Source organism: Wyeomyia smithii, chromosome 2, assembly GCF_029784165.1.
Source record: "Wyeomyia smithii strain HCP4-BCI-WySm-NY-G18 chromosome 2, ASM2978416v1, whole genome shotgun sequence".
Classification (NCBI taxonomy): domain Eukaryota; kingdom Metazoa; phylum Arthropoda; class Insecta; order Diptera; family Culicidae; genus Wyeomyia; species Wyeomyia smithii.
The window spans coordinates 258,219,263-258,235,864 of NC_073695.1; the positions used below are offsets into that span (position 1 = coordinate 258,219,263).

Sequence of the window (16,602 nt, forward strand, 5' to 3'; positions counted from 1 at the left end):
TCGCAATCTGTCATTGTGCTATTGCAACGTTACCTTGACGATCCAAAGAAAGACTCGTCACGGCTAACAAATATACGTGTAACTATTTACTAGACTCTCGGAAGAGACGGCAATATTTTTTTTTTGTTCCCAAAGATGATGCAAACTTTTTCGCTAACAATAACGGTCCAACATAACCTTTCCTTCCCTTACACAAAGAACTGCACCGTTATGGGGTTACACACTCGGCAACGACGGCACGAAGAAAGATGCTACAGCACAGCACTATCGCTGTCGAAATGACGTAAATTTGGTTCAATTATTTTAAATAGATTCCCGTACGACTACGCTCTTAAGCCGCAGCGAAACGGTTCACTGCTCGAGATGTGGCTTGGGCCGTCTTTAAGAGCAAAATTGAATTGGCAATTTCGCCCACAAATCGTGACTGATGTGGTGTAACATTTGGCACAAAATGTGCACTTTCTGTGCCCCGACCGACTTTGGATAAATTAGTAGGGCGATATTTCCAAACTTTGTCTTGCGGTAGTGTGTGTATGTATGGTTTGAAACCCATAATTTGAACTGCTGTAACCATGTTTTGTCATTTATGACTTCTTGGTATCTGGTTTTTCGCTTTCTTGACATAATTTTTGTTTCTGTTCCACGTTTGCGTAGCTGCAAATACTATCAAAATAATAGCAATTTACATCGACCACTTTAAAATAAATTATTCTAGGGTTGTTAATCAGAACCCAAGCGTATAATATGTATTCTCCTGAAAGCATAGCACCACACTATAGGGAGTGCGATTTCAAATTTACGGCGCTGTCTGTTGTGAATGGCGTTTCGTGTGAATTTATCGAAACACATTTCTCAGAAGCATGGACAGCAATTATAGTCGAGAGGGATAAGTAGCGAGAAACAAGATATGCGACTTCTTCTTGTTTTAGCTTCTTTCTATGACATTTCGATGGATTTTCGCACGAAATAAGACATCGCAAATCAATTTTCCCGGTACTATTCTTTTCTAGCATGAAATTTCCCAAAGTTTTGAAAATACCGCACAGAAATATATTAGGACATAAAGACTGAGTTAACAAATGACTTCTAAAGCCTAACCGAGCGGAAGCAAAGTTAAATTCTGAATGAATTCTTCAGCAATAGAGCTCATGGAAACCTTTTATAAATCACTGATAGCTAATCGTAGGATTTAATACTGGTTAATATTAGGCCTAATATATTCGAAAAAAGTATTCATTTACGAGTTTTAATGTGAAATTTTTGAATCAGTCTACTAATATATTTTTTTTTACCGGGAGTTGGATTATGATGAAGCAAAGCGCATAGCAATCAAAAGCAAAAATTAAAAAAAAAACGGAATAAAAACAACTCATAATAGTTGTTTCTAACATCCACTAACAATGGAGAACCCCTCAACCGCTATATGTTTCACCGAAATTCCAATCATCATTTCAATCCCGCCATAATCCATTCCGTGCTAACTCAACGAAACGGTAAACTAAGGCCGTTCTCGTGCACTCGAAATTTCATCTAACATAATTTCACGCCGCTGCAGCTGCAGCAACCTGGCCCTTGTACCCGCATTACTCCGCTGTTCGGGGTTTCGGTTTTGATTTGAAGTGACAAAACCCGTCCCGATTCTTCACGCTACGGTGATTCTAATGAGCGACCGGGTAAAATAGTACCGCGCGCGCTGTGCTCCAGTCCGTTTGATTTTTGGAGCCACAGAGATCGGTCTGAAATTGAAGAAAAAAAAAAATAAACCTTATGTACACATACGAGCGCATCTCCACTAGGCGCGTTCTGTGTGGACACGCGGGGCAGACGCTGCCGTCTTTTGCGACTCGCATCGAATCGCCAAGTTTTCGAGTAGCGCAATTTTAATTTTAATTTGCGCTTCGTCTGTCGATTATCAGGTTGACATGAGGATTTGCATATAGCAGCAAACTCGCGCGAATCCGCGGTGCATATGACAGTGTTTGTGCGTGTGTGTGTCTGTCCACTGAGGGTCACCTATCGTAGTTTTCCTGCAGTACAGCCGCGGTGCTTTCGTTCCATGGCTATTCTTTGTTTTTAATTTGAATTTGTTCCCCGTAAATGAAAAGCACTGCGCCGCTCTTGGCCTTCTGGATAGTGAGCTGCTGCGTTTGATGCGGACAACGGCGAGTCCGCTGCACGCGAGCAATCTTTCAAGGGGTTGATTGCGTTGGCAAATGGCTGGCAGGGAGGATCACCTGTATACAGGCGCTTCTCCTCTGTGATTATGCGGGAATTTGATCGGAGAGTCTGGGTCGGGTCGCCACTAGGACATGGCGCTGAAACGTGTATTCAATTCGACAGTAACATCAAATTTGAATTAATTATTCAATGTTTGATTTTCCGACGAAAATGTTGAGTCGGTGGAGAAGGGGCAGGGGGGGGGGGGTTTGGCACACATGAGAAGGCGTAGGGGCTGATGTGTGCTCGTTGCTGATCATGACGGTGGTGGTTAGTTTCTGTGGTCTAGGCCTAATGTCTTGCAGAGAGCGCATGTTTCCGACCAGGGTTGAAACGATTAAATTTGGCAAGTGTTTCTGTTTAGTCCCCGACAGCGACCCTGAATCGAGTGGGTTAAAAGTAACACATCACATCATGGATCCTACGGGCCAAAGCCGGGCTGAAGTACGCTGAGTGGTATTTGCAAGAGACCGCCGGGAAATGGGAGAAAACGGACGAGACACGGGGAATATGTAGAAATGCGATTTCGATCTCGACCGGAACAACGTTTCAGGATGTGTAGTGTGCGATTTTGAGCAATATTTACTTGCAATATATTATGTTTACCATTAAAACCGTCGCCCGTGGCCGTGTGCGATGATGGAGCCACCCAAAAGTGCCTCCCAACGAGGAGGAGTGAGAGTAGGTGGCTAAGTGCACTTTTCCGGAAATGGATGCACCATCCAAAAGGCTCTTGTGTGAACTCGCTTCCCTGGTGTGCATAGCGCAAGTTGGCGGTTGCATCTCCGCTTCTTGTCGCAGAGTTTCGGTGTAGTTGTAGTTCGCATTATTTACACATATTTGATGAAGACTTGCTCCAGCGGGTCTCGATGCGTGTGCCCCGTTTTCCAAAGCAGCAGCACTTCTTGAGAGGTGGATGTATTTGAGTGCATTTCCCATACGGTCGTTTGGATGTGGCCATCCCGTCCCGAGAGCCCTGTGGGTTGTGCGTACGTGCGTGCGTATGCGTGCACACCCGACCCGGGACGAGTTCGATATCATCTGCCTTTACAGCCCATCTGTTGTTGTTTCTCGAGTTCTAACCTGGGTTTGTTCAGGTCGTGGGAAAAGTGCTTTCGTCTACTACTACTGCTGCTGCTGCTGCTGCTGTTGCTGCCCTCGAACGGGCTCCCATACACACAGGTGGCGCGCGAACGATAGAAGAATTCGGAGGCCTTCCACCCCCTTGAGTTCTGCGTATTGACTCGTGAATACATCGAGAAGAACACAAACAACACGGCAGAACCAGCACCAGCGGGTTTGGAAGTTGAGATGTGTGTGAGTTCGGTTTCCTCTCGACACAGGGTGGGTGCGCGCGCACATCTTTTGGACTTTGCCCGCCACAGTGTGTGCCTTCTTTTCATATTTCGATACGATATTTCTTAGTTTTATTACTTCCAACACAATATAAAACAGGCCCGTAGTGGGGGGTGGCAACGACGAACCGGCGAGGAAAATGTGCCTCACAAAAACTGGGTAGCACGATGCAAGAGCGAGACGCGGATCGGGAACGAAGCGGAAAACACAGAAAGCGGGAGGCTATTAAAGTCATATGACAGAAAATCGATATTTCTAGAAGAGACGAAAACTCTAAAATCTGTTGTACATGTCGACCGGAATGGTTTTTGGGGTTTCAACCAAACTAGAAAAAGATTATTGGCTTTGTTTCCGATGGAGCCACAGGATGGGAGCGTAAGCCTGGCTGAAGAATGCCAATCCCTAGTTCGAAGAACCGCTTTAGTTTGGGTTCGTTTAGTGGGTTGGAATTTGTTAGCAGCAGTTTCAGATTTAATTGGAAAATTGTTGCTTCCAGGCGTAAGCTCGAGCATCCTCAAAAAACATTCCCTGTGTTGACTTGAGAGTAAACTCGAAACGAATTATCCAGCCGCGGACTTCAGTGCAACAAATTACTTTTCTATATTACCTGCATTGTATCGGCGCCATATTGGAATCCTAGTAGGAATTTTGGAAATGACTAAAATCGAACCCGAACGGATTTCGTTGGGATGCCACTGCAGCCGCGGCTGCCGCCATCATATTATTTTGCGCCGCCAGATGGTGGTGCGTGTGATGGTGGGAAGGAACATTGTGATGGTTTTGTTGTTGTTGTTGTTGAGATTGTTGCTGTTGCTGCTGCTGTTGCTGGTGATGATGGTGACCAGAATTAGCAGCTGCAACAGCCGCCGCCGCCGCCGTCAGGGATTGCTGTTGAGCCGTTTGTTGCTGTTGCTGGAGATGTTGCTGATGATGGATGGATGTGTGTTGCTGATGTTGTTGTTGTTGCTGCTGCTGCTGTTGGTGGTGTTGATGTTGTTGCTGCAAATTCGACAAACTATTCCCAAAGGCCTGGAACTGAGCTTGTGCGAGTTGTTGCTGCTGCTGCTGGGATTGGCTCATCGTCTGTTGCTGCTGATTGTTGTTTTGATTATTGTTGTTGGTGTTACTGCTGCTTCCATGTTGGTGCTGTTGACTCTGAGGAGCTGTCTGTGATTGAGGTCCAGCAACAGCGGGCTCTTTACGAGCCCCATAATGTCATTCCCCGCTGGCGGTAATGGTAGTCCATTGCCACGGACTGTTGTAGCTGCTAGAGTTACCGGTCGAACCGGCGCCACTGCTGGCGGTTGAACCTCCCGTCACGGTCCCTGGAGTTTTCTGGGCACTGAGGATGAGAAGAGAAGAGAAAAAATTGGTTAATAATTGGTTTGCCGTTGGTTTTTGGTACATTTACTTTCTTGCAGGTTCTAGTGATGCTATCAAAAATGTACGCCTCAGGAGATGCTTCGAATTTGAGAAAGGGTAGTTAATCCCGCGATGTTTTCAAAAACTAATATATCTTATATGAGGCTTTGTTTGAAAAAGATCCTTTAAAAGGGGCACAATGTTTTAAATAATACAAACGTATGGAAAAGCCACGATTTGCAAATACTTGATCTAGTACAGGGTAAGTAACTGGATAACAAGCCGATTAAAAGATGTCAGCTACAATGGCTCTTCAGAAGGAACTTTTAGCAACAGCTTGTTGGAAATAATAAAATTGCATTGTTTTCATGAAAAAAGTAAGATAATTTTAGTAAAAAGTTTATTGATTTTTCATCAATTTCAAAAATAATCAAATACCTAGTAATTCTCATATCATTGCATATTTTAGGCCCCTCCTAAAATTATTTCCCGAAAATTGTATCAAAGAAAAAAATAAGATTTTCATGTGCACCTTTGTTAGAAATGCAGCACAGAAACCGCTTTTTAAAAATATTGAGAGGGTAGTTTACTGCTTAATAAAGTCGCATGTATATATGGCCGGTTCAATTTGATTCACTTTATTTATTTTGCTTGGAAACGTAGTAAAATTTATCTTACTTCAAACCTTCATATTCTCTCGTTGGTATGAATGAATCAATCAAATTAAAGCTTAATCTTCAATCAAAAAGGCATCCCAACACATTTTTTTTCATTTTTCATGCTGCAGAGAAAACAAAATTCAAGTTCAAATAACTTAGTTGCTTGTTTCCAAAATCGGTTTCATGTTGCAATATTCGAGTTGATATCCCTTTATTCAAATATTATTGAAAATGATAAATCGTGAAAATTATAATATCTATTGCAAAATAATCAAACAAATGGTGTGGTAAATTTGGTAGTTAACATTGTACAAGTAGAAATATTTTACTCTCTTCTGCTCTTAAAAAGCATACTGGAAAATAAGATATAAGTTCTCCTTAGGGAATAGTACAAGGTTGTAAGGATAAGCGATTGCTTTCGCACATTTCTTACATCCGCAGAAATGATATCATTAGTACTAATTTGCCTTGGAGAAGAATGCGGAACTAAATGCTAACGATGGTGCAATGGATTACAATGGTCGTAAAAGCGAAAAAAGTGCTGCCCTAAAGTTCAAAATAGTTACCCTTAAAAGATCATAGCTTTTTAACTATTGCTGTCAATTTTGAAGCCGTCAAAGTGCCGCACAGTAAATGCTCGCCGGGTTCGTCGCATCAACGTTGGCTTACGAGAAAACTCATTTGAGTCTTTGAGAAAGGTATCTTTACTAGGGGCACCAAAATTTACAGGAATACTTGAGAGGACATAATCTTTCTTACTTTGAGCTCTAGGGCAAAACCTGTGTTTGCCAGTGTTACGTTTACTTTCATGGAAAAAAGTGTTTAATAACACCATTGGGATTAAAAAACAGCTCCAACCAAAATAACTGGGAACTATCTATACTATCTAATAATCGAATTTTACGAAAAAGTCAAAGTCATGCAATGCGATATTTTTGGGTAATATTTTTTTATGTAATATTTCACAACCTAAAATCAGAAAATCAGCAAAGCGTTAAGGTAAAGAGAATAAATAAAAATCTTAAATTAAACGTCATCCACGATTCTCGTAAGGACTTTTTTCGAAATTTAAGACCCGCCTTTTCATATAACAAGGCATCGAAAAATTTCTCATTACCTCTATTCCCCTCTCAAATCATATATGAGAATCATTTCTAAGGGAAAAACTGGAAATAATTCCAAACAATGTTAAGATTAAAAGAATGTTTCAACAAATTCGCAGAGAATATAAAACATAACAACTTTACCAATTCAGTTCATATCATGTTAAAGATAACAAAAGTTAGAACTAAGTAAACAAACTAAACTACATATTCATTTCAGCTGGGGTGGAATCGCTGCTTGCCCAGGATTCATCTGGTAGAATCTAACCAAGATATTTTTGAACAGACCCCGTTAGAAGGGGTTTTCAGTGATTCTAAGCCCAATTTGGGATTATTTTCTATTTAAGCTTTTTCGGACCTTTAGAAGCACTTTTCGATTCTGAGCTTAATTTGAAATCATTTTATATTCCTACCAATTTTGGTCTTTCGAGGATATTTTCAGTGTATCTGAGCTTAAATTGGGATAATTTTCTCTTGGCCTTTCATGACCTTTAGAAGTAGTTTTTAGTGATTTTGAGCTTAATTTTTAATCATTTTTTGTTTTAAACTTTTCTGGCCTTTCAAAGTGGGTTTCAGTCAGTCTGAACAACAATTTGGAACCAAAAGTACTTCTAAAGTCCAGAAAGAACCAAAATAGAAAATGATCTCAAATTAAGATCAGAATAACTGAAACCCTCTCCCGAGGTGCAAAAATGGACAAAATTGAAAATGATCCTCGCTAAAACCACTATCTGAACACCAGAAAAGGTGAAAGGAAAATGATCTCAAATTTAGCTCGGGATCACTGGATATAACAAAACAGAAACTGGAACTAGAAACTGGAACTGGATTCACGGGGACCGTGATAAAATCGAAAAACCATTGTACTTATATTTGTCTATTTAAATAAACTTTAGTGGAGTTTGCTATTGATCGCCCCTTGAAATCAAATTTTTCCATATAACTTTTTGCATTGATTTCTTAACTTTTTGAATGTTCTACAATGTTATTTACTATAATAAAACACACAAGTTCATTAAAGAAATTTTATTTTTATCTCTTGGATTGAATGATGTTTGACTCATACTTTATATAGAAATGGTTTGGTCTGCAGATATTTGTAGATATCTGTTAGTTAATTAGTGCATTATTTTAATAAAAGTCGTCAATAACCGAATAAATACGAGAGATAAAAATAGTCTTTCTTTGGTGAAATTGTTTGTTTTGTTATAGCAAACAACATTGTAGAACACTGAAAAACTGTAGAACATCACTATGAAAAGGTCTATTAAAAAAATTGATTTTTAGTGGCTATTTTATAGAAAACTCCACAAAAATTCATTCGAATAGATAGCTGTCTTCGACAAGGTTGTTTCCTTTCAATTGTGCTGCAACTTCGCCGAATAAAGTGGATTGTTATACAGCAAACTGAGAAAAATAAAATTCGTTTCTCACTTTCAGGTGGATTGATCACAAATTTTGTAATTACATTCATAACATTTATTACATTGAAAAAAAAAAGTGGAACAACTTTACCCAAAACACTATGGCTCTAAAAACAATTTTTTGAATCAAAATAATTACGAACACAGTTTTGCAGCTTTGGAAATAGTGTGCAGCTGTCGTCTTTCAGTTCAATGTTTCTATTGTTATTTTGAAAAACCAACTTCCATTCATAGTTATGAAACGACGCAAAAGGTCGGCTGCCTAACATGTATTGTTCATGACCCAAATCGATTTTTTTTTGTACTAAAACGTAAGGAAAAATGACAACTTTGGTAGTTTGCATACAAAACGGCATCTCTCAAGAATAAAAACATGTTTCTTCCTGGAAATTACCGGCTAAATTATAATTGTACAATATATTTGTGTTTTATATTTTGATTTTTTTTCATTATCCTGAGTTTTTTTAAACTTCGATCAAGTTACAAATGAATCATTTTCTAGCTGAAGTGTGCAAAAAAAAGACAAACGCATGGCATGGCAAAAATTTAGGAAATTGTTTATGAGGGTGTCTAGTAAACTTAAATATAAAATTTCCTGATTTTTACAGTTTTTTCCAGTATGTTAATTTTTTTTCTGTAGTTCTTTTCTCACCCAAAATCGTTAATACATCTGCATTAGTAGTTCTAAAAAGGTTTTTATATATGCATTGATGGTATATTTACTTTGATACAAAATAGGAGAATTAGCAGCCAACGCAAATGGTCTGTTAATGTTGTGAGTTATATGATGACAATTGCAAAAATTTTTTAACATTTGGAATATTATCATCACTTAGCGTCATTTTTTCTTTAGGAAAGTTTTTCCCAATTGAGTCCATTTTAGGCTTCTTAATTTATGCCTCAAATGAATTATTATGCTAGCGTCGAAAGATTTAAGAAAAACTTTACGCTGCATTTTTCGGGTAATCGAATAGCTAGGTACTGCCGTATAAACATATTTAATACCGTCGGAATAGGAACAAGTTAAAATTCAAGAATAATGAAGCTTAAAAAATGTTTTATATGCGATTGCATACGAAGTAAAGTTAGATCCTTCGGATCAAATTCTGTTCCCTGATTTTTCAAAAAATTGCAATTAAATTCTCTTATAATTCCAAGTTTTCCATGTTCCCCAGGCGCTAGACACCCTGTTTAAATAAGGTCTTTTGTGCCGATTGGACCACCCCTCCGTGGGACTCTCCCTTTTTTGATAAAAGTGTCATTTTCCGTCCAAACCTTTTATTTTTCGTAGCCATAAATAAAGGAAAATAAATTCCTTCAATTATGGCTACAAAAGCCTAATATCTAGAAATAAACTGATACAATATTCTTAATGAAAATTAGTCAAGCAATCAAAAAAACAAGGTATTTCGTGAATATATAGATTTAGACTACATATCCAGAAAAACAGTTTTTCAAAATTTGAAATTTTTTTCTAGATTTTGTATTTTAGTTTCTGTATAGAAAATATTTTTTAGAAATAATGACTTTGCTTTAGTTTCTGGGTCAACTAACCGTAGCCCATCTATTTTAAAATATTATTTAAACATGAAACTGGTCCAAACGAACTTTCCACTTGATAAAATGATTTGCCCGAGATGTTGATTTGATGGTGGGATTATTTGAGCCATATACCATAATTTGGAAAACACAAAGGTGTTCAAAATTATGCTCCTTTCTAGGATAAAAAGCTGACGAACGTTGTGGAGTTTCATTACGGTTTCAATATTTGTCACTAACCTTCCGTAACTAGCATTAACCATTTTGCTACATTTTTTTTTGAACCCCTAGAATTTTTAGATTTTCAACTTCACATATACGTTATGGACTTACATTAGCATTATTCAAACGTAAAACACTAGACTTGTGGTAATTCAGACGAATCTGGGCTACTAAGCCATAAGATTCAAGGATAGAAAATAAGTTATCTAATTTAGCATTATTTTTAACAAAAACAACAATATCATCAGCTCAAGCAAACACATTTATGAACTTGCCATGAACAAGTATGCTATCAGCTATTTATCTAAATAAGGGCTCTCTGTACAGAACAAAGAGCGCCATATTCATACGACACCCTTGTCGAACAGAGTAATTAAGTGTTATTTCTTGCGAAAAAAATTCATTAATTGAAATTCGAGATGTTCTTAATAATTTTTATAAAATTAATGAAAGCCTGAGGAAAATTAAGCTTATTCAGCACCTTCCACACCCCAGATCGTAGGCTTTATTTAGGTTTAAACTGACAATGCAGCTTTTAAATCGTATCGTTTCGCAAGCTCTTTTTACTAATCTTCTAAGGTCCTTCAAATTGTTCCCAGAAAACTGCTTAGGTAAACAAGCTGTTTGCCCGGGACCAAGCAATTTATAAAGAAAATACATGATACGTTCAGCAAGTAGTTTCATCAACAATTTTTAGTCAAAGTTGAGTAAACTTATTGGACGGTAAAATTGGGAGGCACAACTTTTCCCTCTGAAATTCTTCAACTAATTCTCTTCAGAAATAATGTATAAGTCTATCTCTAGACATTATGCTTTTGCAGTTATAATGGAAGGAACATTGTTATAGATGATGCGTAGATCTCTTTCTGAATGCTTCAAAATAATTTTCCAATGATTATTCAATAGAAGTGTAAACAGGTTTTATTTTGCACATAACTTGTATTCAGGAGGAATAATAAACCGACTCTATCAAGCACGAGAATTTATGCCAAAGGTGCTAGTCCGTGAAACTGAGCACCAACCGCAGCCGGGCCGAAATTGATGAAAACTGAAATCCCTAAGGAGATTATCCCAAACATAAACATTGTACATAGTGCGATTTTGGTTTTATTTTTGTCGGATTTTACCTCCCCGTGTCAAGTTGGCAACTTTTTATCATCTCGAAATGTTTTATTCCACACTCCGGAGCTTATATGTATTCCAGCTGAAAAAATGACTGCATTCCAATTAAAAAATTTAAAACCACTTGACTAAAATTTCTCAATGCTTTGACGAACATAAAAAATTGCCCCCAAAATGTCAATGACTTTTTTACTGCCCTGCATGCGATCCATAGCAGCTGAAGTGGCCTCATTCAGTTCGTACCCATACCGCACCGTGTGTCACCATTATCAGCGGTTTTGCCCCAGCCACTGCCTATTGTTGTTCTTGTCGTGGTTGTTGTTTCTGTTGCCATTTGAGGCCACAAATATGGTTGACTGGTTTGTTTGGCTGGTTTGTTGCTCGAGGCCCCACCTCCCCCTTATCCGCCGCAAGCGCACACACACACAAGAGAGTTTCTTCGTTATCTTCTTGCTCTAGGCATTATTTGCACATACAAACACAACTTGTTTGCATTACTGTGTGTTCCGTTATGTTTGGTTGAATTAATGAATAACAGATGGTTCGCGTTGACAGCCACTTGGGATATCGATGCTGTCAAGTTTAGTAGCTGGTACTAACACCCATCATGCCATGGTTCCAATGCAAACGAAGGTATAAAAACAACGTTTAGGTTCACAAATTTGTCGTTAACATTGCACTGAAACTATTAGATAAATTTATATAGAATGATGACAGTTTTCCACCAACAGATTGGACCTGGGGGCCAGTTGTTATGCAGCAGTCCGCGAAACTGATACCATCTATAGTTCCGGTGAAGTTTCCGACATTGCAAATATTAGATTTGCCGTAAGTCAAACCAATTTCCAAAACAATCAATTCCGGTTGATAATGCTATGACCGCTAACCACCCACGGCAGCGTACGTACGGAAAAGCACTTTGTGCCGTAGACAGAGGCACCTGTACCGGCGTCCCATATATTGTCGAAAAGCCTGCTCAGCATAGTTTTTCAATTCAAGTTCTCGAAAAGCACCAGTAAAACGCCATTGTGGTGCAATTTTCCAGCATCGCAAACAGCACTTTATCGTCCACGAGGCCACCACCGCCGCCGCCGCTCGTAGCCACCAGTGCAGGGCTGCAGGAGACGCGCCATTTTGTGTTCAATTACTACCTAGCAGCATAGCGATGCATTGCACCTTGGTACGGTGGGTATATTTATTTACAATCTGCATTGCATCCATTCATCCATTCATCCATCCACCCGGGCAGCCATCCATCACTCAACAGTCAAGTAGTAGTAAGGATAAGCGTGCCAATTTTGCCCTTAACGAATTACTGTTACCAATGGAAATGGTATTTGGAGCGAAGATTGGGTTCTGTACCCTAAACAGTGCGCTCCGATAGGTACTGTGAGTTGCTTAGTAACAGGCAAATTCGAGATCCAGGTTCCTTTTCATTACAATAACGGTTTACTCGTGGTGAAATACCCGCCGACATTCAGATCAAGAGAGGACCGCGGAGAGCGATGGCAACAGAATGAGAATTACAACAACAGCAGCAACAAAATAAAACCTTTTGATGGCATTTGTAACTGGGAGCGTGGATTAAATGTTAGAAACCATTCACGTATGGTGAGTTTGTATGATTGGGTTCAAAAGCTGGGCAAGACTATGTGTTGCGCAGCCATTGTCGAATGCCTTCATTTGCCGAATACCGCGCTGTAATTAGAAACAACTTTTTAATTTCACCTGCACCCGCACTGCCGCCACCAACTCCGTTTGAAGAGAAAGCACTGCAATAAATGTAGTGTGACTGGTTGTCAGTTATTCGTGTTTGTTCAATTTGAAAATTAGACTCTACAATTGTTTGGTTGTGTTTGTTACAATTCACGTATCGACCAATTTCGAGTAGCTTTAATTTGAAAACGTATTTGGTTTAGCAAATCGAGTATTTTACACGAATGTAAAAATTTACAATTTAAGTTTGCTGTTGCCTGTACCAACGAAAATATGGTTTAAAACATCAATTTTATTAACATTCTCACAACAAATAATTAGATACTGGAGGTTGCTACGAAATACCCAGAAAAGCTTTACTTTTGAGACATCAAAGCCTAGACTATGATATAGAGGATATCACAGCAGACGGTAAGTGTCTACCCATGGCGTGTTCGCACGTGATTGAATAATTATTCACGGAAACTAGACATTGGTGCTTATTACGGGAGTCACTTCACGGTGAAATATATTTCACTCTCACGCTCACTTCACTTTTTTAGACCTATTCCCGATTCCACCTCAAATGAGGTCACAAAAATCACCTGCGTGGAGTGAGATTGGCAGTGAAGTGAAATTGAGAATAGGACAAGTGAAATGAGATTGTTTCCCAGCTCGAAAATCTCGTTTTTTCGTTTTTTTAGATAACACCAGTTTTTGAAGTGTTTTGCATTTCTAAGACATTCGGCATCAAAAAAAATTTTTTTCCGGTATCGAAAATTTCCCAAACTGGTTTGCATTTTTTTCATCGGGCAAAAAATGAAAATTTGACCGCTTTAAGGCACGGACCAAATTCTGATTCGTTTCGTTACCATCGTAAATCCAATATTTACCATTAGGTCACAAATCAATCAACTTTAAGACTAACGGCATCTTCGTGGAATCATTTCACCGTTCAAAATGGCCGTGAAATAATTCCACGCGAAACGTCGCTTTTTACGTTCTCACTTCACTGATATGACACTCATAATAACCCTGATTTCGCGGCAGATGTCACTTTGCGACGTTTTTCTCACTTACGTGAGTCCCGTAATAGGATATTGTTCACTTCACTATGATTTCACCGTGAAGTGACTCCCGTGATAAGCACCATTGAAACTTGGCTTTAGAAAAAAATCGTCGAAATCTTTCCTTTTTTCCAATCATTAATATTTGTATACGTGACAAATGATGATTTGTTCCTTTTGGATTTTTTTTAACAATTTCAAAATAGGTTCGAAAACATTAACAACCTGTTTTCCAAATTTTTACTGCTCATTTTTAATAACAAATGTTGCATCGACTTTTCGTAGTTCGGTTTCAATAGTCTCAGCGGCTAAAAAAGATTCAGCCATCATCGCCGGAGTTCTCCATCTGGTTTCGCGATCTAACTTGGGAACCTCCAATGTATTTAGCTTGAATACTGGTCGAAAAACTGCCGACGAGGCGTGAATTTCTTTGAGTTCTAGGTTGCAAAAACTGCTGTTTTTTTTTATATGTTTAGTATTTTCTTATTGATAGCCGTGCTTATTACGGGAGTCACTTCACGGTAAAATATATTTCACTCTCACGCTCACTTCACTTTTTTAGACCTATTCCCGATTCCACCTCAAGTGAGGTGACAAAAATCACCTCCATGGAGTGAGATTGACGGTGAAGTGAAATTGAGAATAGGACAAGTGGAGTGAGATTGTTTTCGGTCGTGAAATAATTCCACGCGAAACGTCGCTTTTTCCGTTCTCACTTCACTGATACTGCACTCATAATAACCTAGATTCCGCGGCAGATGTCACTTTGCGACGTTTTTCTCACTTACGTGAGTCCCGTAATAGGATTTTGTTCACTTCACTATGATTTCACCGTGAAGTGACTTCCGTAATAAGCACCAGCAGTACTTTTTCCAAGTGTAATTTTTTTCTTAGTCTAGAAGTCAACTTTCTACAACTCGTATTTATCCATTTTTTTCCAAGAATGTTGCTCAAAAACAACTGGATTTGCAAAATTTCAGGTAAAAAAAAAGATAAAAAAGGTATTTTTCTGTGAAAAATGTTGACGCACGGTTTAGTTTTCTATACTAGCGTACATTCTGTAAAAATAAAAACGAAATCAACCAAATGTTAGATTAGATTTCAAACAATAATTGCTGTATAATCAACACGATGGATTGTAATGATCAATATGAATGTCGTTAGAAATATGAAATGATAAGAATTTTGTGTCAGGTCGGCTACCATTATTACTCCATTCAGGGGCGACTCGTGACTATTGAACCTACTCTACAAATTCTGAAAATCACAGTTTAGGGAAGAATTCACATCATATCCGCGATGTTCGCATGTTGAAATAATAAAATATAAATTTGGATTTGATATCCGTCCAAACAGGTCAACTAATGTTTACTTCCAGGAGCCTAGACTATTTTGATGTCTCGAAGGTAAAGTGATTCTGGAAATTTCATAACAACCTCCTTCAACAAACATTTCAATGATCTGCTGTGAGAATGTGTCGTTTCCGTCTCGGCACGCAATAAATAAAAAACAGCACAATATTAAAAAGTGTTGATTAATCTATTGGAAAGTACTCGTCAAGGTGCTTTATCTTAAACGAAAATTTTATTTAAGAATAATATCTCTAAAGCTGGAAGTACAAAGTCAGTAAAATTTACAAACAAATGTGAAATGCAATTTACATAAAAAGTATGAATAATATGAATAAAAAAGTGTAAAAAAATTTCGATCAATTTACTACAACTCGTTCATGCCAATATTTTATTAGAGATATTAGAGATAATTTTTCAAAGGTTTCATCTAGAACCTATAACATATACGCAGTTTTCAAACTTAAATCTTTAGTCAGAACTGTTTAAATATCTGTGGAAATGCCATATCTTGTAGTAGAACTCATATACAAAATTTCATCAGACTCAAAAATGTTCGTTTCAGAATTTGGCTCAAATTCAAGAATTGCTTGAATTGCTATTGAATTTTTTTATCGAAGCATAAATAACATTTTTGCCTTTCTCCTAGAAAGGTATAGCAATCACTGGAAAAACCGAAGGTATAAAAGTGGTCCCAATGGCCGAATGACATATACCACTCGACTTCTTTCGACGAACTGAGCATTTTCTGTATGTATATATGTATGTGTGTATGTGTGTGTGTGTGTGTATGTGCAACTTTTTTTTCTCACTCACTTTTCTCAGAGATGGCTGGACCGATTTTCATAAAGTTAATTGCAAATGAAAAGTCTAGTTGCGCCATAGGTTGCTATTGAATTTCATTGTAATCGGATTTTTAGTTTAGAGGTTATGTATCAAAATGTAAAAATCACGAAACATCAATATCTCAGAAACCACACAACCGATTTCAATAAAACTGGTTTCAAATGATTGGGCTGTCCCCAGAACCCTTAACTTTTGAATTTCGTTATGATTGAACATATGGTTCAAAAGTTATGTAAAGAAAAGTTATCCTGGGGTTGTTTAAACTCACTCATTTTTCTCAGTGATGGCTGAGCCGATTTTCACAAAATTAGTGTCAAATGAAAGGTCTAGTTGCCCCATAGGTTGCTATTGAATTTCATTGCAATCGGATTGTAACTGTGTCCGTTGTTCATAAAAATGTGAAATCACATAATGAAAGTAAACATATTGACTTTCTCCTAACGATCACTGGCTGATTAAAAGGTAGAAAAATGATTGAAATGACCGAATGTCATATACTACTCAACTCAGTTCGACGAATCGAGTATTTTATGCATATATGCATGTATAGGTGTATGTGTTTGTGTGTGGGTGTGTACGTGTGTATGTGCACCTTTCTTTCGCACTCACTTTTCTCAGAGATGGTCTGACCGATTCTTTCT

General features: G+C 38.1%; 2 protein-coding genes across 5 annotated transcripts in view; both read right to left on the reverse strand.

Annotated features, from left to right (window-relative positions):
- LOC129725148 (uncharacterized) overlaps window positions 1-16,602 on the reverse strand; it is an 89,546-nt gene that overhangs the window by 24,238 nt on the left and 48,706 nt on the right. For 3 of the 4 annotated variants that reach the window (XM_055680631.1, XM_055680629.1, XM_055680630.1), the window contains one exon: window positions 1-4,915. This exon is cut by the window's left edge and continues 24,238 nt beyond it. In XM_055680631.1, the coding sequence (XP_055536606.1) occupies window positions 4,789-4,915 (127 nt within the window). In that variant the 3' untranslated portion in view covers window positions 1-4,788. The remainder of the gene's footprint in view (window positions 4,916-16,602) is intronic. The other variant, XR_008728024.1, reaches the window with a different exon arrangement.
- Window positions 3,048-4,653, reverse strand: LOC129720562 (basic-leucine zipper transcription factor A-like). The gene is made up of 3 exons (XM_055672041.1): window positions 4,382-4,653; window positions 3,269-3,612; window positions 3,048-3,193 (listed from the first exon to the last, which is right to left on the reverse strand). The coding sequence occupies exons 1-3, from the start codon at window positions 4,651-4,653 to the stop codon at window positions 3,048-3,050; spliced, it is 762 nt and encodes a 253-aa protein (XP_055528016.1).